This window comes from Crocuta crocuta, unplaced genomic scaffold, assembly GCF_008692635.1.
Source record: "Crocuta crocuta isolate KB4526 unplaced genomic scaffold, BGI_CrCroc_1.0 scaffold549, whole genome shotgun sequence".
NCBI lineage: Eukaryota > Metazoa > Chordata > Mammalia > Carnivora > Hyaenidae > Crocuta > Crocuta crocuta.
This window is the reverse complement of record NW_027529169.1, coordinates 1,921,066-1,946,922: the sequence shown is the minus strand read 5'-3', so window position 1 is coordinate 1,946,922 and position 25,857 is coordinate 1,921,066. Positions and strand designations below refer to the sequence as shown.

Here is a 25,857-nt window from a genome sequence, read left to right as displayed (position 1 = left end):
CAATCACTGAAGTTACTTGCGTATATACCCCAAGTCAAAATCCTAATGCCCAGATCTGTATGTGTCAGAGATTTTTAACTTTTCAAGTAAAGATATCTGTATGAGAAAATAGGAGTTCTTTTCAGTATTTGGGGTTTGGCTCTTACGGTAATTATTTTGTTGTGTTGGGAGGGCTGTCTCGGCACTGGGGTAGTAAGGAGGCACTGCTGAGTGAGTTCTCCAGATAACTGCACCACTGTACGGTCCTGTTTCTGGCACGAGAATGCCAAAATCTGCCTTCCAGCTGTCCAGGAAACCTCCATCCCCACCCATCTACACTCCATTATCCAAAAGACAAACAGGGCCATGTGGTACTAATTTCAGTAATGAGGCCAGACCTGCATGTATACCACTGCAGAGAGCCTTCAAAGCACGCTACAGACCTCAACAAATGAACCACATTTTCCAGACAACTCGAAGTCTGAGTCAACAATTCCCAAGGAATCCATGTGGCAGAAATAACGTAACTGGGGAAGTTCCAGGATAGAAGCACAGTCCACAGCAGAACGAGAGCCCTCGGTCACAGAAGCAGTAAGACAAACTGAGTCAGACACTTTGGGGATAACGCTGGGGGAGCAGGAGCACACCTATGCCTGCCTGTCTCCGAAGACAGGTCGTCACCTCAATAAAGCCCATCTGTTGTTTCCTACAACTTCCCACAAGGACGGACAGGGAAGGTAAAGTCAGCATTACGCAAATAAGGAAAAGATTTTACTCTCTTTACTATATAATGGTTTTATTTAAGAATTTTACCCATTGAGTACATCATTCCATTATAAACGCAAATTCTGGGTCTGAAGATGCTCAGGAAATAACTTCTCTTCCTAACGATGTCTAGAGCTAAGAATAAGCATTTCCTCTGGGGCCAAGTCTCTGGAACCTATTCAGCTTCTGCCGCCTCCTCTCCTTCTCCACATTCAAATCGCACAAAGTCTACTACAGACACCCCTTGAGGCTGCACGTACTGCCCCAATGTGATGGAGGGATCCAGCAAGTATGGCTGAGACAGCATCTTGGTTTCCGCCTCTCCCCCAGGCTCATCATCCAAAGAGCCGACCGAGAGAGGGGCCATGCCTACCACGTGCTGCCCAAGGCGGCGGCCAAGGTCTTCGAGGTTTGCTCTCCGCTCAGACGTCTCACAGACAACGAGGGCCCCGTACTTCCCCAGCACCAGGTTGTGGGGCGAGGGGCTGTGCATTGCTCCATGGACGTAAGAGCCAACATAGAACCCGGCCGGCACCTTCACCCATGCAGCTCGTTTAAGGGTCATGTTTTCTCCCAGCTTACCTATAAGAAAGCAAACAACACATTTCCACGAGACAATGACTGTGGTAGCACCCAAGTACACACAGAGGCGGCCAAGTCGGGAAGCCGGTCCTCTGCACGCACACTGTGCACATGCTTTTAAGATGGAAAGATACCATTTGCAGTTTGAAGAGGAAAGGGCGTATAGGAGGAGAGGTTGGGGGTGGGAGAAACAGAGAACACTTTATGGAGCACTAACTATGTGCCTCGCTGGTATTTAAAAACACCGGCCAGGCTGTCCCACAGTCCTGCCTCTTCCCAGCTATATGACCTGAGGCGACCAACTTATGGACATAACCCCATTTACTAATTTATCAAGCTTTGTTACCTCCTCTGTTAGATAGAGATGCCGCTGCTTAAGATGACCGAAAAGCAAGGTTCTTAGGAGAAATACACAAAGTAACATATGTAGGGGTGCCTGGGTGGCTCAGTCCCTTAAGCATCCAACTTTGGCTCAGGTCATGATCTCACTGACAGTGAGTTCGAGCCCCATATCAGGCTCTGTGCTGACAGCTCAGAGCCTCAAGCTTGCTTCAGATTCTGTGTCTCCCTCTCTCTCTGTGCACCCCCCCTCACGCTCTCTGTCTCTCAAAAATGAATAAATGTTAAAAAAAAAAAAAAAAGCAACATATGTACCCGTCCAAGGTCACACAGCTAATGCACACCAGAGTTGGAAGTAAAATCCGTATCTCACTCCAAAGCAATGGAGTGTTTTCTTCCTAACGAAATTACCATCCCTTCCGGAAATCACCGTAACTGACACAGACAATCATCATCCACTTTAACAGGAAAAAGTCCACGGCTAAAAGCCCCAGAAAATCCAAAACCGCATGTCATCGGATAGTTTCAACTTCCTCTCATCAGAAATAAAAAGGCAACATTTTCAGAGTTGTTTTTAAGAAGCAAAAACGGGGCATCTGAGTTGTTCAGTTAGTTAAGCATCGAACTTTTGGTTTCAGCTCAGGTCATGGTTTCACCGTTCATGGGGTCCAGTCCCACATCAGGCTCTGAGCTGGCAGCACGGAGCCTGCTTGGGATCCTCTCTCTCCCTCTCTTTTTCTTCCCCTCCCCTCCCTGCAATGTCTCTCTCAAAGTAAAAACTTTTTAAAATTAAAAAAAAAAAAAAAAGAAGAGGAAGAACCAAAAATGATTCCAGTTTTCCCTGTCTCTAACAGAAGTTCAAATAAGCAACCCCAAAAGGAATCTGGGTAAATATCTCTGCATGAGCCATAATTATATCTGAGTCTTCAACGGGGGAGTATGCAGGAATCAAAATAAATCTTAAAACTACTCAAAGCATCTCAGAATGCCTGGGTGGCTCAGTCAGTTAAGAGTCCGACTTCGGCTCAGGTCATGATCACATGGTTTGTGGGTTCGAGCCCTGCGTCGGGCTCTGTGCTGACAGCTAGCTCAGAGCCTGGAGCCTGCTTCCGATTCTGTGTCTCCCTCTCTCTCTGACCCTCCCCTGTTCACGCTGTTTCTCTCTCTCTCTCTCTCAGAAATAAATAAAAAACATTAAAAAAACAAAAAGAGTCCGACTTCAGCTCAGGTCATGATCTCGTGGTTCTGAGTTCAAGCCCTGCATCAGGGTCTATGCTGACAGCTCAGAGCCCACAGCATGCTTCAGATTCTATGTCTCCTTCTCTCTCTGCCCTGCCCCTGCTCACGCTCTCTCTCTCAAAAATAAATGTTAAAAAAAAAAACTACTGAAAGCATCTAAACAATAGTTAATTCTCAGAAACTGACATGGCTGAAACACCCAGTTCTTCCAGAATTTCTTAATAAGACTCATTCACAGCTGTCTGCCTGGTTTCTCATCTATGACTCACGGAATCACACATACTTCAAGATAACCTGATAAAACAGAATTGATGCCTTGACTGGAAACGTTGGATGAGCAGTAAATTCCCAGCAAGCTCAACCCCAGCCCTACTTCCCTCCTTCCACTAAGAGCACGTAGGAAGAAAGCAAAATCCCCATCAGTTCTGGCACGATGACCCAGATGTAGCTCCTGCAGCCAGTGGGTCTTGAAAGAATGTACCGTCACACATTCAGGATCAGATTTTTCTAAAGAAGAGATCAAATTCCCACATACAACACCCCAAAATATTCCTGGATCCCTCCATAAAGAAGGTGAGATGATTTCTCATGTACTGTTTCTCGCACAGTGTAGAGAGAGGTAGTCAACTAGAAGGTGCCAAAGGCCACCCCTGCCTGACGACTTGCTTAGTTTGGTCAGTAACGTGATGCCTGCAGAGTGCTGGAAACAGATTTTGATTAGCAGCAAATAGCTAAAAACTAAAAATTTTGCATACATACATATGACTTTTCAATTCTTTTAAAGGAATTTAAAAATTCTGACCACACTGGGACCCCAAGGTAACAAATGGCTGGAGCTTGGTAATGGTTTCGTTCAGCAGTGTGAGCTCTTCAGGGGGCCTATAGCTCACTAATATCTAACACACAACATGACCCACTTCCCATGTTCATAGTATGTGACCCGTGTAGGTACATAAGTTTGCGATTCTTGATCTGGGTGTTGAGGAATAAATATCAAAGATACCAGGAGATCCAGTTCTTAACTTCCAGCTCCTACAATCCTTACAAATACTTACCAATTGCTAAGGCTAGCTGATCCTTGAGACAGCCTTCCGTCTCAGGCCCAGCAGGAAGTTCAGAGAGCTCAGAGGAATTCAGGAAACCCTGAGCGCACAAGAAAATGAACAAATCAGTTCTATCCTCTTTAAATTATCTAGAGTCGAGGCAAAATAGCTTATTTCTCAAAAAATAATTTAAGACAACTCAGTACAAATGAATGTTTTCAATAAACCAAAGATGTTACAAATTTATAACAGTTCCATTTTTGTAAATATTTTGTTCTATCACTGCACCACCCCCCAATTCCATCCCAATCCCATCCTCTGTCCTAACTTCTTAAACTATAATTTCCCAGAAATCAAGAATAGTATTTTCTATTGAAAATGTTGAAGCTCAAAGACTGATTGAATAAACCACGGCACGGCCACACAGTGGAAAATTATGCAGCTGGTAAAAAGGAAGAAGAAATATCTGCATGAGCTGCCATAGAGTATTTCCAGGATATATTATTAAATGAAAAAAGCAAATTAAAAGAGTACATGTATATTATACACCCATTTGTGTAAGAAAGTACACAAATTTATATTTATATAAACATGCTTAGTTTTGCAAAAAGAGGTAAAGAATATCCAAAACCCAATGAAACTGGTTATCTGCAGAAGCGGACAAGAATCAGCTAGAAAGGAGAGAAGATGGAGTGAGACCATCTGTGTGTGTGCATGTGTGTGTGTATTACAGTTTTAACTTCCAGACTCTGTTAATGTTTTACATATTTGAAAACAAACAGAAACATAAGACTGACTATATTTCAAACGAATAACGTAACTTCACAGAAAGTAGGAAAAATAAACTAATCCAAGCAACTTTCAATACAGTCTTAAGACCACATAACTTCAATATAAAGGCAAAAAAACATCAAAGAAATCTTGAACTCCTTAATAGGTTTGTTATTTGCAGTGGTCAGGTATAGTAACTCTAAAACAATTCAGTGTGTGTTATCACAATGAGTAAACAGGTAAGCATACTGAAGTTGCTAAGATCAAGTGTACTAACTGTGAGAGAAGAAAGATACAAATATACAATAGGGGAAGAAAGAAGAACCCTGTAATGCAGGATTAGAACACTAGAACACACACACACACACACACACACACACACACACACACACACACACACACTTACTTCCTGGATCTGTCTGCTGAAAGAGCAGAGAAGCAATGACATCTCAGCAGAAATAAGCATATATAATGACTAGATCTCAGATTCTAAAAACTACTCCCCCCTCAAAAAGGATCAGGACTCCTTGGAAAAGTGGCCAATTCCATGGGTGGGGCAAAGAAAGTATGAGTAAACATACCCATGAGGAAACATACACAGCCCCAAATTATCTTGTTATGGTACAAAGTAAGGAAATACTCAGAAAATAATGAGCACATTTTCAAATGGTCAATACAGCCAGCCTGCAATGGCCAAATCCAGGGATAATTTGAACATCAAAGTGAATAATGGATTATACAAAGAATTACAACATATCGTATAAAACAATCCATTAGTCAATACTAGTTCTAAGTAAATCACTAAACATGGGGAGAAGTCTTTCTTGCAGTAGAATGCCAACTAATAAAGCTAATACATGTAAAAGAAACTGTAAGAGTTAGAAAAATAACCATTATGCAATTATCATAGTAATAAGTGACTCTGACATAGGGCGTCTGGGTGGCTCAGTCGGTTAAGTGTCCAACTTTGGCTTAGGTCATGATCTCACGGTTCGTGAGTTAAAAGCCTCGCTTTGGGCTCTGTGCTGACAGCTCAGAGCCTGGAGCTTGCTTTGGATTCTGTGTCTCCCTCTCTCTCTCTGCCTCTCCCCCATTCACACTCTGTCTCTGTCTCAAAACTAAAACAAAAGTATTTTTTTAAAAATTGTTTTTAATAAATTAAATAACTGACTCTGACCAGAATCTTCAACGGATGCTAATACTTTCCGGTAGGTTTTTCAGGGAACTGGACATTTACATAGTCTCAAAGAATCTTCCATACAGATTACCTGTTAATTACAAAGAGGAACAGAATAACTGTACACCCTAACCAAGAAGAGATCAAAATTAACATCGTCAATCAATAATGGGACCAGCAGTCATTACATGCCTTCCTGACATGATTTTCTGAGAAAAATTCAGGATAACTTATTACATATTCATGCTAAAAACCCATACTCTGAGTCTAAGAAGAAACATCAGACAAACCCAACTGAAGATTATTCTGCAATACTGTCCTAAATCCTTCAAAAAAGTCAATGTGGGGCACCTGGCTGGCTCAGTCAGAAGAGAATGTAATTCTTGATCTTGGGGTTGTAAGTTCAAGACCCACACTGGATGTAGAGATTATTTAAACTCTTTTAAGAAAAAAAGGTCAACGTAATGGAAGACAAAGGCTGAGGAACCAACATGACAACTAGCTGAAACACAATTAGTTGCAATTGTACAGGACTGTCCTGGATCAGAAAAAAAATTGCTAGCTGGCAAAATATGAATATGTTATCATATACTACATAAATAAAAATATTGTATAAACGTTTAAATTCCTAAATGTGATTACTACACTGTGGTTGCACAGACAAATGTCATCTTTAGGAGACAATGTGTTCATGGGAAAAGGGTCTTGATGTCTGCAACATACTTGCAAAAAATGTTTAAAATATTGAAGGGACTCCTGGCTGGCTCAGTCAATTGAGCATGAGACTCTTGATCTTGGGGTTGAGAGTTTGAGCCCCACATTCGGTAGAGATTATTTAAAGACAAAATCATATAAAATAGTCATGATAATAATATGTATATAAAGTGTGATAAAGCAGGGTACCTGGGTGGCTCAGTTGGTTGGGCGTCTGACTCTTGATTTTGGCTCAGGTCATAATCTCATGATTCATAATTCTGCACTAACAGCATTAAGCCTGCTTGGAATTCTCTCTCTCCTATCTCTGGGCTCCTGCCTTGTGCATACACTATCTCTCACTCAAATAAACAAACTTAAAAAAAAAGTGATAAAGCAAATGAATCAAAATGTTAATAAATGGTGAATCTAGATAAAAGTACAATGTAGCTTATTGAAGAATACTGGCAACTTTTCTGTAAGTCTGAATTTTTTTCAAAATGAACGTTAAAAATGGGTGTCTTGGGGCGCCTGGGTGGCTTAGTCGGTTAAGCGTCCGACTTTCGCTTAGGTCATGATCTCGCGGTTCGTGGGTTCGAGCCCCGCGTCAGGCTCTGTGCTGACTGCCAGCTCAGAGCCTGGAGCCTGTTTCAGTCTGTGACTCCCTCTCTCTCTGACCCTCCCCTGCTCACGCTGTCTCTCTCTCTCTCTCTCCTAGAAATAAATAAAACATTAAAAAAAAAAAAATGGGTGTCTGGGTGGCTCAGTTTGGCGTCCAACTTTGGCTCAGGTCGTGATCTCATGGTCCGTGAGTTTGGGCCCTGCGNGCATCCAACTCTTGGTTTCGGCTTAGGTCATGATCTCATGGTTTGTGAGTTCGAGCCCCACATCAGGCTCTGTGCTGACAGTGCAGAGCCTGCCTGGGATTCTCTCTGTCCCTCTTTCCCTGCCCCTTGCCTGTGCACACTCTCTTTCCCTCTCAAAAATAAATACACTTTAAAGAAAAAATTAGAACTTCTAGCTCAAGTAGTTCATCTGCTCAATACTCAATAATCTCCACATGGTTTTCCGTATGATGACTATTCAACGATAGTAACAATTAACATTTACCATAAGCTCTCAAGAGAAGGATAAATAAAAGAGGAACGGTAGTACTAAACAGAAAAGAACTATTATGAGTAGTTGGTTTGTTTTTGCCTTAAGGGAAACTGATATCATCCCATCCTGATTTTCTTATGGACAAGAATATGCCAATTCTCCTAAATTGAGCCCTCTCCAACACCCGTATTGAGGAATCCTTTCCTCAGGTTATTCCAGATCTCTGAATACAAAGCTTCCCCCTATTTGACAGACTCTACCCCACTGGCATTCATTCATTCATTCCCTCACTCAGCACAGATTTAATGAGCCCGAACCAAATGCTGTGCCCACTCCTCTTTCGCCATTCACACAGTAGTGAAAAGACAAGTTCTCTGCCTCATGAAGCTCACAGTCTATTGGGAAAGGCAATATATAAATAAATAAAAATATATTACATATGTATATAACAAGAATTTTTAAATGAAACAAAATAAGGAAATAAAGCAACAGGAAGAACGATCCTCCTATCCAAAGAGAGAATGTTTAAGCAGGGACATGAAGCAAGAAAGGGACACATGAGAACGTCTGAAAAAGAGAACAGCAAAGACCCGAAGAAAAGGGTGTGTGGGTACAAACCCAGCACGCTAAGAGACAGTCCCCATAACTCACTTTACTGTATGTAGAGAGCTGATCCTTCAGGTTCTGACAATGCAGCAGGGTGCCCAGGGCTACTTGCTGGACCAGCTGTTGAAATTTTACATTTTTGGAAACAAAATCTGTCTCACAGTTTACCTGTGGGAACAAAGTTACATCGCTGTGTAAGCTCTTCACTGATGGTCTCCCAAAGTGTCTTACGATGCAGAGAAAACCAAGGGGTTGTAGAACAAGCTGCAGGCTCAACACAACAGAAATAAATGGCCCCAGAATTTTTTCCCCTCTGACTTATGTCACCCAGCATAATACCCTCCAGTTCCATTTCTATCTTGCAAATGGCAAAATTTCATTCTTTTCCATTGCCGAGTAATATATGTGTATATGTACACACACACACACACACACACACACACACACACACTCACTCCATCTTCTTTATCCATTCATCAGTCAATGGACATTTAGTGACCCCAGAATTTTAAAGCTGCAGTTCCTCTCCGAGCTCGAAGTCAGAAACCGAATGAAGGGATTCCTGCCCTACCAGTGAGTTAGCAGTGACCCACATATTCACAAGATGGTTCCATGGGGTCCCCCAAGGACTCAATATGAGTTCACTACTTGCCTGTAACTGCAGGCCTTCATCACTTCATTCTCCAGCCTCTTCCAACGCCAAGCCCTTCTGCTGCCAGCGTGCTTATCTCCTTTTCTCACTCTATACTAATCCACAGCTGATTCTTTGCCAGTTAAGGGCCCTAAACCTTTATCCTCTGAAACAGCTACTTGGGGCGTCTGGGTGGCTCAGTCCGTTAAGTGTCCGACTTTGCTTCAGGTCACGATCTCACAGCTCGTGAGTTTGAGCCCCACATTGGGCTTTCTGCTGTCAGTACAGAGTCTGCTTCTGATCCCGTCTCCCTCTCTCTCTTCACCTTCTCCACATGCTCACTCTCTCTCAAAAATAAATGAACATAAAAAAAACAAAAACAGGGGCGCCTGGGTGGCTTAGTCGGTTAAGCGTCCGACTTTCGCTTAGGTCATGATCTCGCGGTTCGTGGGTTTGAGCCCCGCGTCGGGCTCTGTGCTGACTGCCAGCTCAGAGCCTGGAGCCTATTTCAGAGTCTGTGTCTCCCGTCTTATTTCAGAGTCTGTGTCTCCCTCTCTCTCTGCCCCTCCCCTGCTCATGCGCTCTCTCTCTCTCTCTCTCTCTCTCCTAGAAATAAATAAAAATATTTAAAAACAAAAAACAAAAAAATAGCTACATGCTATCCGTCAACTAATTAATATAAGTACCTAGCTTTAAAATCTGTCCCAGGAAACAATCCATGACAAGGTGTAAGTCTACAGGAGGCTCACATTCAGAAGTACAGGCATGCCCCACTCTCTGAAAGTAGAGTGCTCCTATAAAACCTTTTGTAGGCCAAAATGGCACAAAGTAGAAAAATCAATTACCATTCATTTATATGGAAATGGATGGCCAAAATAAATCGGGACAGAAAGCACCGATGCACAGAGTTCAAAGCTTTGGTGGCTGGATCCTGAGACGCTGAGTATAGTTCTCTGAGTATAGTTCACCGGAGAACAAGTCTAGCGGAGTAACTCACTACTACCGCATCCCCTGCCTCTCTAATGGCTCAGTGCAAAACAAAGGCTGAATGCTATTTTCACTTTTTGCCCTTCATAAAAGTGAAACGACTCTCCAGATTTCTTTTGGTTAACAAAAAACAAAAACAGGTATGAATATAGGTCTTTTGTAAAAGCAAAGTGCATAACACAAACCTTTGAAAACTGGGGGGTTTTCTGTAATTTTTTTTTTAAATGTTTTATTTATTTCTAGGAGAGAGAGAGAGAGTGTGAGCAGGGGAGGGTCAGAGAGAGAGGGAGTCACAGACTGAAACAGGTTGAGCTGGCAGTCAGCACAGAGTCCGACGTGGGGCTCGAACTCACGAACCGCGAGATCATGACCTAAGCGAAAGTCGGACGCTTAACCGACTAAGCCACCCAGGCGCTCCAAGTTTTCTGTAATATTTTTAACTGCTGGACCTTTAACTGTTAAGACACCTGTGCCTTTCTACACTTATGTGAACTCACAATGACTGTGGTCTCACCAGTTTATTTACTCATTTCTTTTGTGAGAGAGAGCGCACGCATGCATGTGCGTGGAAGAGGGGCAGAGGAAGAATCCCAAATAGGCTCTGCACCATCAGTGTCAGTAAAGAGTCAGATGCTTAACCGACTGAGCCACCCAGGGCCCCCACACCAGTTTAATTCCAGCAACCTCTTAGCGTCTTCTTTAAGAATGCAAAGGATTGGGGCGCCTGGGTGGCTTAGTCGGTTAAGCGTCCGACTTTCGCTTAGGTCATGATCTCGCGGTTCGTGGGTTCGAGCCCCGCGTCGGGCTCTGTGCTGACTGCCAGCTCAGAGCCTGGAGCCTGTTTCAGTCTGTGACTCCCTCTCTCTCTGACCCTCCCCTGCTCATGCTGTCTCTCTCTCTCCTAGAAATAAATAAAACATTAAAAAAAAAAAAAAAAGAATGCAAAGGATCTACCACAAACCTTCACACCCAAGGGGCGGCTGCTCCCGGTCTCTGGAACCTGACAACTCACCTCTACTAACACAGTTGTGTTTCCCTCTTGTAGCAGCCCAATGAGACCTTCTTTAGTTTTCCTGCCATGGAGTTTGGCGGCTCTGCTCCAGCCTTCCTTCTGGGCCCGCTTGTGGAGCCAGCTCTCTGCCTATGAATTGATAACAGGGCAAAAGTCACAGAATCCAGAACTGAAAGGGGCTCTACAGGATGTTCTGGTCCCCCAACTCTTTCTGCTTCTCCTCAATCCTATAATGGAAACTAAAGTGGTCTGTCATTTACTGGCAACCTACCACGGACCGCCAAATACCAGCACCAGAGCTTGGTGCTCTGGACAAGTTTAATCTTCACAACACCCTGATGGGGCAGCCAGTAGTATTTTTATTATACAGGCAAAAACGATACCATCTCTGAAAGATCAAGTAAGGTGTCCAAGATCACAGAGTTAGTGCGAAAGCACCACGGTTTGAGTCCCAGTGGGCGGTGGGTCTGACTCCCAAAGCTCACAGAAGCCCCTTCGGCCCCAAGCAGCAAAAACAGCATAGCAGTAGTGCTTGGAAAACGGTTTGTTAACCGTGGGATCCAGAGTTCGTTGCTTCTAGAGCTAAAACACAGTAAAAGGGAGAGGCCGTCATTTTAAGTCGGAATCCTACCTACAGCTGTGCCATGACGGTCACTGGGCAGCAGGTCTGATTTACTGCTCCCCGGCAGCACCTCTCTGGGAGACTGAAGTCGGGCCCTACTAACCCGCCCTGCTCCCCTCGTCCTCCTCCCCCACACCTGCTTGAGATCCCCGCTACAAGCCTCCAGAGCTTTCTTGCAGTTCACAAAGGAGTAGCCTGTTTTTCGCCGCAGCTTCAGGAGAAGCTCCTTGCTGGAGGCCGAGGAAGACAACCCGGGCCCGGCGTGAAACGTGTGCCTGGGCTGAGACGACTGAAGCTGAAGGGGCCCCACCTGCAGGGGTAAGAAGAAAGGTATGAGAAGCTGGAAGCAGCCAGGAGCTCCGGGAGGTGGGAAGCACGTCAGCAGGAAGGCCACCTTAGGAGAGACTGGGGCTCAAGGGGTGGGGAAAGGCAGCCAACCGGGGACTGGACCGCGAAAACACTGAGGTCGGAGGAAGGGTGGGATGGAGTCGAACGGGGGGCGGAGGAAGGGAAGGGTGCGTTCCGAGCGCACGGGAGATCCGCAAGGAAAGCGGGACGGTGCCGAGGCCAAGACCCCTCACCGGGCAGGTCCCGGCCCGCGCGACCAAGCAGAGACGCAACGACCGCAGCAGCGACATCTCTCTGATCCCGAACCACACTTCCGGCGTTCGGCGCACCGGTGAGGCCACAGGCCTACGGCGTAGCGGCAGGACCAAACTTCTCCAACGCAATGCAAGCGAGGACAGCGCCACCTGCTGGCCGGGTGCGGGCACGCTCGCCTCCTTCGCTTCGCTTTCTGAGACTGCATTTCACAAGGGAATTATCCGCGCCCCCCCCCGCGTAAAATAACGCAAACCGTGAGACAAAGTTGTCGCAAAATAACAATCCAAGACATGTAGCAACACTTTATGCTTCTTTATTTCCATTCATCTTTCATAGTCATTATATATTTAAGACTCAAGACAAACTTGTGAGGTAGGTGGGTGGGTTCGGAAATTTGGCCAAGGTGGCCTAGGGAGGAGGTAGGGTGGAGTCCCTTCAACAAACCCTGTGAATATTTGTTGAATGAGCAAAATAGTTGTGGAACATCTACCATATGCCGGGAGGTGTGCTACGCTTCACGGAATTAGAGGGGAGTAAACCACAACCCTACCCTCCAAGGTAATCTAATGGTGAGAAAATAGGGAACAGACAAAGGACCACCCAAGACACACCCATGAGATGAACAGTGACAGGGGCTCTAGAGAGAAAGAAATCACATCCAAGTAAGAGGCTCAGTAAAATCTTTTTTTCAGGAAAGAGGCTAAGAGTAATAAAGATTTTGACAGGTAGAAATAGCCCTTCCAGGCAGGGAGAAAGTCATCAAAGAGAATGAAGAAAACGGGGAATTGGGGTGTGGATTTAGGGAACAGAGTAGACATGTGTAATTTGCCCAGAGGTTGCAGGACATGTAGGAAACCAGTTGAAAATGCAGTAGAAGGGTAGTTTGGGGTCATACAGCATAAACCGAGCACCAAGCCAAGAAGCTTATTCTCGCTGTAGGCAGCAGAAGCCAGGCACAGCTGATTTTGGAAGATCACTAGAGTTTGATAAATGGCTTGAAGGGGAGAGAATGGAAGCCAGGAGGCCAGGGGAGGGGATATGCGGCCCAAGGAGTATGTAAAGAGAGCCCCAAGCAGAGGAACCGCAGCGGGGAGAGAAAAGAGGTGAAGACAAACACACTAGGAAGGACCGACAGGACTTGGAAACCTAAAGAAAAATCAAAGATGAGAAGAACCCAGTGCTTAGTGATCAGGGCTCCAGCTCCAAAATAGATGAAAGAAGCTATAGTCCAAAGGACAACTTTGCTGCCTGTCCCTGGCTTCAGGGCAGGGAGGACTTGACCCAGTTAGAACCAGGGTCCCACCAGACTCTACAAGCAAGAAGTCGGTGGTCTGAGGCTTCATCCCTCCTAGCCCNATTCTTTGGATGAAAAAATGATCTTCATTCCCTTAAAAAAAAAGTGTTTTTCATTAGAATCTAGAATCCATTCTGTATTAAAAAAAAGAGAGAGAGAGAGAGAACAGGACCAGAAGGGTTCAGTGACAGTCTCTCTGCAGCCACTCCTCTTACTTCCCATTTGCCTCCCCTGCCCCTAAAAATCCTAGATACCCTCCTGTCTTCCTCCTCTGAGAACAAGAGCTGAGAACAGCCTTTGTGCTCTAACCCAGTGCTGTTAGGGCTCTAAGATTCCTAGCAAGCAGGCACCTCCCTGCACCTGTCCAGGAGTATCTGGGGGAACAAAAAGGGAAGGAGGAAAGAGAGAGGCAAGGGAAGCCCACACTTCTTCCTTGTGTTTATGGCTTTGGAAATATGGCCGTTTCTTTCTTAGAACAGAGGTTCTTTCAGAGGAGCAGAAGGGTGATGTCAAGCAGGTCTTGGCTCCCTGTGCCTGGCCCTATAGATGTTGACATTCTCCTCCTCATCCCGCTGGGCCAGCTCCAGTTGGAAATGCTGGGGCAGGAGGTGCTGAAAGAAGCTCTCTGTCCCGTGCTCCTCTCTCATCTTGGAGGCCAGATAGATGGTGCCATGGGGCCCGCATAGGTGTTGGAGGGTGCCCAGCAGCAGTGGGAAGGTGGGCTCCAGGTACACGATATCGGCCCCCAGCACCAGGTCATAGTCTCCAGGGAAGACATGCTGGTCAATCCCCCAGGACAAGGCGCGGACCTGGGCCCGGCCTCCAGCCGGCACATTGGCCCGGACGTTGCCCCGGATCTGCTCTAGGGCCAGGGGCAGGTCAGTGATGGTAACATCCCCCCCTGAGAGAGAGGAAGGAGGAGAAATGCAAGTCAGAGGGACCAACCGAGGGGTCTCGGCTCCTGCCCAGAGGGTCCAGAGACCTCAGGGCCTAGAGGACAGTGTCTTGACAGCCGAAAGTGAACATTTTGGCTTTCAGTTACCCTCACCTCCATCTCACCCACTGCCATTCTCGTTACATTCTATAACATCAGCATTCTCTCTGAGCTAATATTCGACCTCTCTGCCCAACACGCAGCAATCAGCTGTCAGCAGAAGCCTGGGCAGGACCAAGCTGGACATGGCTGTGCACCCAGCCTCTACTGACTGAAACCAAACTTCATGGGTCTGGAAAACTTCCCAGAAGACATGACCTCAGCAAGCCTTAAAGGACAAGTAGGAGTTAGTCAGGTGGAGCTTTGCAAGCAGAGAACAGAAAGTACAGAGGCCTGGTGGCGAGAGAAATTCATATTCAAGGAAGGCTGAATCTTAGGGGACGTGGAAGGGAGGAGAAAAGTGTCAAGACACGAGAAAAATGACGACATGCTGAAGAGACTCAGGCGGGATCCTGAGGGTGGTAGGTTTTATAGGTAGAAGCAGAGGGTGAAGATGATCAGATTAGCACTTCAGAAAGCTTCGTTTAGGCAAGAAATATATGTATTAGGCAGTACAGTGGTGATCAAGATAAAACCTCAGCCTTCCTTGAGTTTTTTTCAGAGTTTTTGAGTTTTATTTTACACTAAGTACTGCAAAACTAATCATGATCATGATGACTGTTACAGAAACAGGAAGTACTAGGAATTCCTTCCTTCATTAATATTTGTTACGTGCCTATATGCCAGGTGCTGAGAATACAGCAGTGACCCAATCAGACAAGAATCCCTCCACTCATGGGAATTATAGTCTAGTGGCAAAAATAAATAAATAAATAAAAATTTAAAAAATGGACAATGAACAAAACAAGTAAAAGAAGCTCCACTGGACATCAAATGGTAATAGATGTTATGATGAAGCATTAAGCAGAGAAGGGGGATAAGAATTGCTTAACGGACGGGGCAGGGAATCGAGTGGTTAGGAAAAGCCTCACTAAGCAGATTGTGTTTTGGACAAAGACCTGAAGGAAATGTTGGAGCAAACCATGTGGACCTCTCAGGCTAAAATGCACCAAATGAGGGACTAGCAAGTGCAAAGACCTTGAGGCGGGGGTGTGTCAGCAGGTCTGAGAAAGAACAGGAAGGCCGGCGGCTGGAGCAGAGTAGGTGAGGAGGAAAGCATGGGCCAGATCCTAACCAGGGCATTATAAAGAGGCTGTGAGAAATTTGGTGTTTCATGAGTGAGACGGGAAGCTATTGGGGAACTTTAAGTGGAAGAATGGCATAAACTGACTTCTGCTTTAAAAAGATCACTCTGGGGGTGCCTGAGTGGCTCAGTTGGTTAAGCATCCGACAGCTCAGGTCATGATTTCACAGTCTGTGGGTTTGAGCACCGCATCAAGCTCTGTGTTGACCACTGAGAGCCTGGAACCTGTTTCAGATTGTGTCTCCCTCTCTCTCTGCCCCTCCCCTGCTTGTGCTGTCTCTCGCTCAAAAAAAAAAAAATAAATAAACATTAAAAATAAATAAAATTATCTTTTAAAAGGCACTCTAGCTGCTATGATGAGAAAGGACCACAGAGGGGAGGCCAGAATCAAAGAGACCTGGTGGGAGGGAGCTACAGAGACCCAGGTGAGAGGTGATGGTGGTTTGAACCAGGGCAGTAGCAACATCTAGGAAGTGGTCGGATCCTGAGTGATTTTGAAGGTATAGTCAACAGGGTTTGCTGACAGATTGGATACAAAATACTACAGAGAGAGGGAGAGAAGTTGAGGATGGGTCCAAGATGTTTGACCTGACTAGCTAGAAGACCGAATTGTCATGTACTCAGAGGAGGAAGGCTGTTGGAGGAGCAGAACTGGACATGAAGATCATGAGTTCCTTTCTGAACACATTAAGCATGAGAGGCCCCTCAGACAACCACGTGAAGATATCAGTAGGCAGGAGGTTCCATAAACAAGTATGGAAATGGAAAGTGGGGAGTTATAGAGTCATCAGCATAGAAAACTTATTTAGACCCATGAGGTGACGGGATTGCTTGGGAGTGAGTGTACACCGAAAACAAAAGGGGTCAAAGGACTGCTCCTGAGCCCTGGGACACTGAAACTTCCCTTGGTCAAGATACAAAGAAACCAATAAATGAGACTTTTCTGGAAAAGAGTGCCGGTGAGGTAAGCAGAAGGGAGAGGTATGGTACCCTAGAAACAAAAGGAAGCATCTCAAGGCAGAAGAACAGTCAAATGCTGCAAAGTCAAGTAAGGCAGGCTTATGGCTAACTCCGGTACTTACCAACATGGAGTTGGAAATGAAGCTCACAACCTTGACTGCTGCAACTGGAGGCGGAAATGTAGAACAGACGGAGGGAAGAATAGTAAGACAGGTACTACAGACAATGATGAGTAACTCTTTTGAGGAGTTTTGTTGTAAGCAGAACAGAGAAATGGGGTGGTAACTGGAGGAATATGGAGGACCAATTTTCTTCTGAGATAGGAGAAAATATATCATATTTATAGATGTGTATAGACGTGTATGCATACGTAGACACACACACACATAGAATGTTCCAGGGACAAGGAAAACTGATAATGCAGGGGAGACTGTGGGTCGGGGGAGGTTTGCCGGAACAATGTTTTTGACTAGATGAGAAGGTTTGGGGTCTTATGACAAGTAGAGGGCTTGACCTTAGCTAGGGGCGTAATGTGTTCGTCCATGGTAACAGGAGAGAAGGCAGCCCTTAAAACAGACATAGACAGGTGAGCAGATGTTATGATAGGAATGTGTGGACACTTTCTATGAGAAAATAGAAGCTATCAGAAGAGATGGGCAACAAAGTCATCAGCTGAGGGTAAGGTGGGGGGAGGAGGCATTGGGAGGTTTGAAGGCAAAACGGTAAACAACAGATTAAGTGGACAACGGAAGAGTAATAGACTAGCTGTGTAACAGGTAAGGACTCACCTGAGGTCGGTAACAATAAATTTAAAATGAAACCAGTCAGCACAGTTGTATATATACTATGAGGGTCCACCTTAGCCTGGAGGTGGGGATATCAAAGAGGTGTCCCCTTGGAAGTGATGTTTGAGCTGAGCATTGAAGGATGCATAGGAATTAACCAGGTGGTCCAAGGATTGCAGACAAAGAGTAGTCTGTGTGAAGGCTCCAAGGAAGGGAACATCAAGACAGACTTGAGGCACATACAGAAGGGCAAGAGGTAGCACGAGGAGTACAAGAAGGGAGGGAGAGGCACAGAAAGAGGCCAGAGAGGGAGGCAGGATCTTGGAGGCCATGCTAAAGGTGTTGCTTTGATCTTGAAAGAACAAGAAGTCATTGAAAGATGGGGGGTGAGAGGTGACTACAATTGCATATTTGAAAAGATCACTCTGACTGCTGGGTAGAGTGGGCAGAAGTCTAAGAGGGGGCAAGGAGTTAAAGCAGGAAGACAAGTTTGAGTAAATGTAGTGATCCAGGCAAGTGACGGGGGTGGCATAGACTGGGGAACCATCAGTGTTGATGGAAGACCATGACGTTCAAGAGATTTTTTGGACATAAAATTGGTAGGACTTGAATAATGGATATGGGGGTGAGAAAAGGGAGCATGTCAAAGGTGATGTCTCGGTTTCCCACTGGGGAGATGACGGTTTGATTAACTGAGATGGGGTGAGCCTGAAGGAGAAACGGCCTGGGTTCAGGAGGATCACAAGATCTAGTTTAGGCATGCTAACCTTCCCAGGGGAAAGCTGGAAGACACTTGTGAAAACCCAGGGAAGGAATAGCAGTGGCCTGAACTAGAGATGGTAGGAAGAGGAGCAGACAGGGGGGGAAGTATTAAGGACATATGACTGGTTGACGGAATGTGAACAGGAGAGGGCAAGGGATAAGATGACACCCAGATTTCTTACTTGGCAGCTGAATTGGGGGCAAAGGAGGAGAAGCCAGTCTTTGAGCATATAGAAATAGGTGTTCCCATTCATTTTGCACACTTTTCTCTCATCTTGGCATAACTACACACCTCTCATCCACACATCCATTGTGGAAAATTGCTCTTAACACTCCCTGGTTCTTTCTGAGCCTGCTGCATCCGCACTGTTCACTTTCTCATCTGCCAGAGCTTCTCTTTGATGAATTCCCAGGGACTCAAGGGAGGCATAGCCAGAGCATGTCCACTGGCTCTGTGCATACATCACCATAATTCCAGAACTGGAACATCTTCTGCCACCTTCCCCACTAGACCATAAGCTCCTCAGGAACAGGAAATCTGTCTGACTCACTGTTGTATCCCAATACCTGGCATGATTCTTGGAACACAGAAGACTCCAAGTACATATTGATTGAATGAACAGAAGAATGAATGCCTGCCTCTGGGAAGACTTCCCTGAATGTGACCTAGTTGTGTTTCCATGAACAAAGAATTTTGCATTGACATCGTGTTTTAAATGAGTATTTGGGGTGTGAGGTTTTGCCTGCCTATTAGATTATCAAGTAAGGAAATGCTTCCTTTTGCAGTTTTGGGTTCTTGATAAAAATGAAGCAAAATTTCCCTTCCCTTTTCCTTTCCCAAGTCTGTGGTGCCTAATTCCTACCCCACTTCCCACAAAAACCACCCTAACCCTCAGAAACTCAAGCTTATTTCTCTCAAGCAGTCAAAACCTTAAAAATCTAAAATATATTCATAATAAAGTTATAAAGCACTCCTGAGGTTTAATACATGCAGATTGCTTCCCCTACAGAGTGCCCCCACACACGCATTTTGACAAAATACCAGGTCCAAAGCAAAGGCGATTTTAAGTGACAGCACTATCCATGAAAGCACAAAGAGCAAAAAGGTAGAAACAACTCCTTCCTCTAAAGCCTGCCCGATTTTTATTTCCAGCCCCCAAATGAAATACCCTGGGTGCTTTCTCTGGCACACAGAAAGATGCGCGCGCGCACACACACCCACAAACACACACACCTTTTGTTAAAAAGAGACTGGTCTGGTTGCAAACCACTCCCTTCCCCCAAGAATCCAGGGAGTGACTATTTCTCCACCACCCAGTCCCCGCCACTCCCTCTTGCCACGAAGCTCACGCACCCTGCAGCGCAGCCAAGATCCCCACGATGCCCGTCCCCGCGCCCAGTTCGATCACTTTCTTGCCTCGGAAATCCACATTTTGACTTTCGAAATAGTTGCACAGGCTCAGAGCCTACGGGGGGTGGGGGAGAAGAGAGAGAGAAAAAAGTGTCGCGGGGACGGCTCCATATGGGAGAGGGAGAGTCCGGGATCTGGCCCTCCCGGGGACCCTTGCCCAGAGCCGCCCGCTCCTCACCGCGTCCCATACACACGCGGCCACTCCAAGGCGGGAGCCGAAGTTCTGTGTGATGCTCAACACGTGTCCACAGAAACAGAACCTGCTCTTCTCCGAATAAGAGTCGGCAAAGAGCCCAACTTCCCGCGGGAACACGGATTCGGACTCTGATTCAGGATCTGCGCGGGGGTCCGCCATCTGGCCGAGAAAGCGCGCGGACGCCGCGTCCAGCTCTGGGATCCCGGATCTGAGGCGGGGCAGGGGTCGGGGGCTGCGGGTCCACTCGGCTTCCTAGCGGCACCGAGCCCCGCCTCCCCGAGTTCTCCCTCCCTCCCGCAGCTTGACTTCCTGGAGGTGGGATGAGGAGCTGCTCCTCCCGCTCTGGTCCCCGGCGGACACCCGACGGGGCTCACGTCGAACCACGCAGGGCAGACCTGGCGGACTGGCCCGCGACCGGGGTACTGGGTGGGGGCGGTGGAGCGAAGATCAATTCTGTCGGAAGCGGGGTCCTGGGACCCCTCTCACTTGCGGGGTACATAGGTGCCCGCAACTAGGATGGTAACCCAGACCACGCAGAAGCGGGCTAAGCAAAGAGGTAGGGTGCTAAGTCAAGCCTTGCCAGCCCAGCAGGAGACCGACGCTTCGAAGGCGCCCTCCGGATCTGGCCACCTCGGGATCTGGCCCCCTCTGGCCCTCCGCGCCGAGGCCCGCCGAATTCGCTCTGGGTCTTTAAGAGGCGGGGTCTGCTCACAACGTGTCTGATTGCGTCATCAGCGTGCGACTGGGGCCTTAGTCTCCACGTGGGTTCTGTGGAGTAACCCGCGAGTGAGGATCATGGCGGGAGCCGAGGAGGCCCCGCAGCCCCAGAAGCGCTACTATCGGCAACGTGCTCACTCCAACCCCATGGCAGACCACACGCTGCGGTAGTGAGTGAGGGGGGACGGGAGCAGCGGGAGGCAAAGGAGGACGGAAGGCTCGCAGCAGCCCGCAGCAGCCGGGAAAGACCATTGTGCTGAGACTGTCAGCAGGGTCTCAGACAAGGAAGACTCGGCAGGGTGACGTCAGCTTTAGGGGTGGGACGGGGAGATTTGGCGGGGGGCGGAGTTGAGGACGAAAGGGGGCGTGGCTTCTGGCCGTAGTCTCACCGGTCCAAGTCTGCGGAGACAAAGTAACTTGCTAAGACTGGAGTGTTGCGGGCAGAATATCGTTTCCATCTTTCGGTCTCGTTGATCGGATTTAATAAAAAGACAAGCATAAACATAAATCCCGCCCACCCCTTACTCCATCCTCTTACCACAAAGCACACAAAAATAGTAAGGTCCCAGTGCGTTAGGCGGTCAGTCTCTGGGGTTAGGGGAACTTGTGCCCCAGAAAGGAGAGCCGCCTGACCGGAGTCGCATCAACTCCTAGAAATGGAGATGGCCAGGTCAGCAATCACGAATGAGCCTCATGATGGGCCTATGATTCACACTGGGGGTTAAGGGTGGTTTCCATTGTGTCTGCTAGAGACCACAGGGCTCACTATTACAGAATTTTTGAGAAATGCTCTTCCCATTTACTTCCCACCCTTACATAACCGCCCACACACATGTAGTACCATTTATGCAATGGCATGACCAGCCTTCTCATGTCTCTCATGTCTTCTCTCCAATAGCCCTGTGAAGCCAGAGGAGATGGACTGGTCTGAGCTATACCCAGAATTCTTCGCACCACTGAATCAAAATAAGAGCCACGATGACGTAAAGGATAAGAATGAAGAGAGAGCTCAGGCCCAAGTAGAGTTTGCAGACATAGGCTGTGGCTATGGTGGCCTGTTAGGTAACACTCTGGCCTTTTCTCTAGGGCAAGGAGAGGCAACGCCTGGGTTCTGCTACCTCAGCGGGTTTGGTGGGGGCCATAGTTGGCCTTTCCCCTTCGGACCAGACTCCAGTGCTGTGACATCAGTGTGGAGAGCCTCTACCTTCCCTGTACTCGGGGTCTGTGGTCTTTGCCCTGCAGGAGGGAGGGTGTTGTCTCAAATGCTTCTTAGAACTTGGGTTGTTGTCTGGCCCCACCCCTGGCCTCACTCCCTACTTGAGCCATTTCACCTGCAAGGTGCCGGGTCAGTGAGCTGGTCAGCACAAGCGTCAGAGATTAGTCACTGTGGCCAGTGATCCTGAACTGTCTTTCTCAGGGATTCCACCACTTTCCCTCCTCTCCCCCCTTCTTCACCAGAACTCATTCTTTCTGCTCTACTCTCATGTTTTCGAGTTTCTCTTGTATTGTCACAGCCATGCGTGCCAGGCCACTTCTCTATTTTTATTTTGTTATTTTTAATGTTTATGTATTTATCTTGAGAGAGAGAGACAAAGAGTGTGAGTGGAAGATGGACAGAGAGAAAGACACAGAATCCGAAACAGGCTCCAGCCTTTGTGTCTCAGAGCCTGATGCGGGGCTCGAACCCACGAACCCTGAGATCACGACCTGAGCCAAAGTTGGATGCTTAACCGACTGGGCCACCCAAGGGCCCCTATTTTTAGTTATTCCCATAGAGGTAACAGCGTGACAGAGAGGAAAAGCATGGCACTTGGTGGCAAAAAACCTTGGTCCAAGTTCCAGTTCTACCTCTTCTTAGCTCTAAGACCCTGGGCATTTCGGACCCTCAGTTTCCTCATCTTCACAATTTTCCCACAGAGTGTTGTGAGGATTAAATGAGACGGTGTGTGAAAACCCTGACACACTTGCACATATACATGGATTCACAGGCCCTCCCACTTCCAGTCCAGGCGACAGTCTTTGGATGTAAGCCTAACCCTAACCCTCTTCTCTAGCTTAGAACCATCCACACAGGTATCTCTCTGTCCATTCTTGCCATTCCTGATTTTGGTAGTTGCAGACTGATGCTCCCCTTCCTTTGTTGGCCCCTTTACGCTTCCTGCCAGTGTGAGGTTGACGATTCCGTTCTTATCTCTGTGTCCAGTGGCACTATCGCCGTTGTTCCCAGACACACTGATTCTGGGTCTGGAGATCCGGGTGAAAGTCTCAGACTATGTACAAGATCGGATTCGGGCCCTACGAGCAGCTCCTGGAGGTGGCTTCCAGAACATCGCCTGTCTCCGTAGCAATGCCATGAAACATCTTCCTAACTTCTTCCGCAAGGGCCAGGTGGGGAGGGGCCCCGGTGGGTCAGGCTGGTAGGCAGGTGGGGCATGGAGGCCAGCTCTGCAACCTTGTCGATGCACGTCTGTCTCACAGCTGACAAAGATGTTCTTCCTCTTCCCTGACCCACATTTCAAGCGGACGAAGCACAAGTGGCGAATCATCAGTCCCACACTGCTGGCAGAATATGCCTACGTGCTTCGAGTCGGGGTGAGTCGGGAGTGGGAGGGAGGGTGGGGGGAGTGGCCTCTTCAGAGACCTTCCACTAAGAATTCATTGGGGGTGCATGTAGGACTCACACCACTGCTCCCATCATCTCTCTGCTCAACTGCATGCAGCCCCCTGTCTAGAGTGATTTTGCCTATGCAGGGGCTGGTGTATACCATAACTGATGTGCTGGAGCTCCATGACTGGATGTGCACCCATTTTGAGAGGCACCCCCTGTTTGAGCGTGTGCCTCTGGAGGAACTGGTAAGTAGGGAGCCTGAGGGAAAGTGCAAAGATGCAGGCCTTTTCCAGAGTGGTTCAGTAGTCTTTGAACCCAGCTCGTTGCCAGGAGGATTAGATAGGAGTCTCAAGGCCAGGGGGCAATCTGAAAGGTGGGCAAGGATTTATTGGATCCTTCCTTTTCCCAGAGTGAAGACCCCATCGTGGGACACCTGGGCAGCTCAACTGAAGAGGGAAAGAAAGTCTTACGCAACGGCGGCAAGAACTTCCCAGCCATCTTCCGAAGAATACAGGATCCCACCCTCCAGGCAGTGACTCCGAATCCCACCCCTCTTGGTCACTGACTGCTTACCTTGCCTGAGCTTGACCCCTGGACCTTGCCAGCTGAGACTACCAGGACCAAGAGGCAACAGTCTTTCAAAGAAGTTGGGGAACTGCCCAGGGCGGAAGCCTGGGATTCACAGCTACCCTTGACCTCTCAGAACCTGTTACCCCTCTACCACCAGCAGAAAGCAAAAGAAACTGGCTGGGAAGGTCAAAAGACCTTGAACCAGAAGGGATGTTTGGAAGGATGTGGGGTCTTGCTCTCCCTTAGCACTTCCTTCTCCTTCTGGGATCTCTCCTTCTCAGCTGGAGGGATGAATGGAATTCTCCACTGTCCATCTAAACTGCTTGCTAGGTTCAGATCGCCTGTCCCCTTGTGTTACTTTGCAGTCCTGTGGACAACTTGTGTGTGTGTGCATATGCCCCTGCTGCTGTTTCTCAGGAGAGACTAGAGCGTGTATCACATGCCTTCTCCCATTCCCCCAGCCTCTCCCTGCCTGAGACTTGACCCGAGGAATCTGCTGTCTTTATTGTTGCTGTCTCTGGAGAGTCAGGGCAGGGGACACAGAGACCCTCTCCTTTTTCATGTTGACCTTCGGTTCCAGAACTTCAGAGCTAACTGACTGGCACAGAGCCCAGTAGGGGCAGGGTGGGGGGAGTGAGGAGTAGAAAACTAAACTATGCTAGTTTCTGAGGCTAAAAGTGAAAAACAGCTGCTGACGAGAACTCCCCCCAAAGAGGACTGAATCAGCCAGAGATTTGGAGCAAACACTTAGCCCTTGCTCCATCCAGGAGCCCAGAGAAATCTCGGAACTTTTCAAATTTGCAAAAGGTTCCTTTGTCCCTGCTCGTCAAACCCCAGATTCCCATGGCTGGAAGGACAGCTTGACCTAAAACACCACTCCCTTCCTCCTCAGGAACAAACATGAAGGCTCCTGGAGCCATTTTAACACATTAACTCTCACCCACCATGTGCCCAGCGTCAGGTACAGAGTGGGAGAGATACGGTAGTGTGGGAAAGTTCTGCTTATGTACAGAGAAGGTGCAGCCCCAGATGCCAAGAATATGGAAACAGCTACAGTTGTGCCTCTTCCCTTCCCGAAGGAGCTGGAGGCTGGGGAATTCCTGAGGATAGGCCCCGGGGGGCCTGGCTCCCTGGGGAGGTGGGAATACTAGGGACTGACCCTATACCTCGGTATCCTAAATCTCACCAAATAGCCTTTCCCAGGAAGAGATCTTCAGGCTGCTGGACTGGGGCACCAGCCCAGAAGGGGAAACTAAGGCAGGCCTCACCACCTCTCATTGCAACACGAGACCTAAGGGAGCTGCCAGGCAACTCCAGCCCCGCCTACTGTTCCTGGGTGTTAATCCCCAGCTCGACCACTCAGGAGAAGGGATTGGCCAAGGAGCTTGAAGAGGGGGCGTCACCACTACCTCTCCCAAAGCTTAAGTAGGGGTTCAGACAAGAAAGCTAGATGCTTGGGAAAAGTGCTCTCTTTCAAGGGTTCCCTGAACGGGACCATGACCCAGACCCTCAAGCTCGCCTCCAGAGTGTTCCATCGCGTGCACTGTGCTCCCAAGCTGGGCGCCTCATTGGGTTCCAGAGGCTCCGACTCCGCGCCTGGGAGCTTGGCGGACATCCCAGGCCCATCCACGCCCGTCTTCCTTGCTGAACTTTTCTGCAAGGGAGGTCTGTCGCGGCTACACGAGCTGCAGGTAGAGGGGGGACACTGTTCCTGGGAATGGATGCTGGGGAAACTGGCTTTGACAACCACTAGAAAGGACAGGCTGGTGTAGAAAGTAGGAAGGGGGCCAGTGAGAACGGATGCCCATGAATTACAGAGAAATCGGGACTGCGGGCAGTGGCTTGACCTGCGCAGAGTCCATCCCTATACCCAGCAGAAGAGTACGCTCAAAAAGCGCCTTCTTACTCCGAAGTCAGGGCCGAGTTGTCCAAACAAGTGCGCGGGAGGCAGAAACGCGCAGTACCTTAGCCGCACTTCCAGCTTAAAGCTACAGGCGTTCCTATTCAGTCGCTGGGGGGCTCTCGTCCTGAGATAGTCCACATGAGGAACCTTTCGGGATTTCTCCGCCTCGGTTTTGCCGGGGTGACCTAAGAGGGGACCTGGAATGTCCGTCCACTTTGTGCCAAGTTCCTTCGTTTGGCCCATACGCTCAAACTTCCGAGGGATGGGAAGGAAGGAAAAGAGAAGGGCGGGGCGGGGGCGGGGGGGGGGGGGGTGGGAGGCACAGGG

General features: G+C 47.8%; 4 protein-coding genes across 6 annotated transcripts in view; 2 read left to right on the top strand and 2 right to left on the bottom strand.

Moving 5' to 3' along the window:
- Positions 1-748: 748 nt before the first annotated feature.
- On the bottom strand, positions 749-12,227 carry TSFM (Ts translation elongation factor, mitochondrial). Its single transcript, XM_077757603.1, has 6 exons — positions 12,126-12,227; positions 11,681-11,854; positions 10,923-11,051; positions 8,338-8,460; positions 3,960-4,047; positions 749-1,326 (listed from the first exon to the last, which is right to left on the bottom strand). Exons 1-6 carry the CDS (start codon positions 12,180-12,182, stop codon positions 920-922), a joined length of 978 nt encoding a protein of 325 aa, XP_077613729.1. The 5' UTR covers positions 12,183-12,227; the 3' UTR covers positions 749-919.
- A 1,285-nt stretch (positions 12,228-13,512) lies between these two features.
- Positions 13,513-20,148, bottom strand: EEF1AKMT3 (EEF1A lysine methyltransferase 3). The gene is made up of 3 exons (XM_077757602.1): positions 19,715-20,148; positions 19,480-19,591; positions 13,513-14,342 (listed from the first exon to the last, which is right to left on the bottom strand). Exons 1-3 carry the CDS (start codon positions 19,889-19,891, stop codon positions 13,951-13,953), a joined length of 681 nt encoding a protein of 226 aa, XP_077613728.1. The 5' UTR covers positions 19,892-20,148; the 3' UTR covers positions 13,513-13,950.
- Positions 20,149-20,427: 279 nt separating this feature from the next.
- Positions 20,428-23,962, top strand: METTL1 (methyltransferase 1, tRNA methylguanosine). 3 transcript variants are annotated; one of them, XM_077757600.1, is made up of 6 exons: positions 20,428-20,619; positions 21,348-21,511; positions 22,653-22,837; positions 22,970-23,041; positions 23,201-23,302; positions 23,467-23,962. In XM_077757600.1, exons 1-6 carry the CDS (start codon positions 20,528-20,530, stop codon positions 23,620-23,622), a joined length of 771 nt encoding a protein of 256 aa, XP_077613726.1. In that variant the 5' UTR covers positions 20,428-20,527; the 3' UTR covers positions 23,623-23,962. The 3 variants fall into 3 exon arrangements, with proteins under 3 accessions (XP_077613726.1, XP_077613725.1, XP_077613727.1); XM_077757599.1 differs by having other exon boundaries at positions 22,928-23,041; XM_077757601.1 differs by lacking the exon at positions 23,201-23,302 and having other exon boundaries at positions 22,928-23,041.
- An 802-nt stretch (positions 23,963-24,764) lies between these two features.
- CYP27B1 (cytochrome P450 family 27 subfamily B member 1) overlaps positions 24,765-25,857 on the top strand; it is a 5,040-nt gene continuing 3,947 nt past the window's right edge. Inside the window, exon 1 of the mRNA XM_077757443.1 lies at positions 24,765-25,318. Within this exon, the coding sequence (XP_077613569.1) occupies positions 25,124-25,318 (195 nt within the window). The 5' untranslated portion in view covers positions 24,765-25,123. The remainder of the gene's footprint in view (positions 25,319-25,857) is intronic.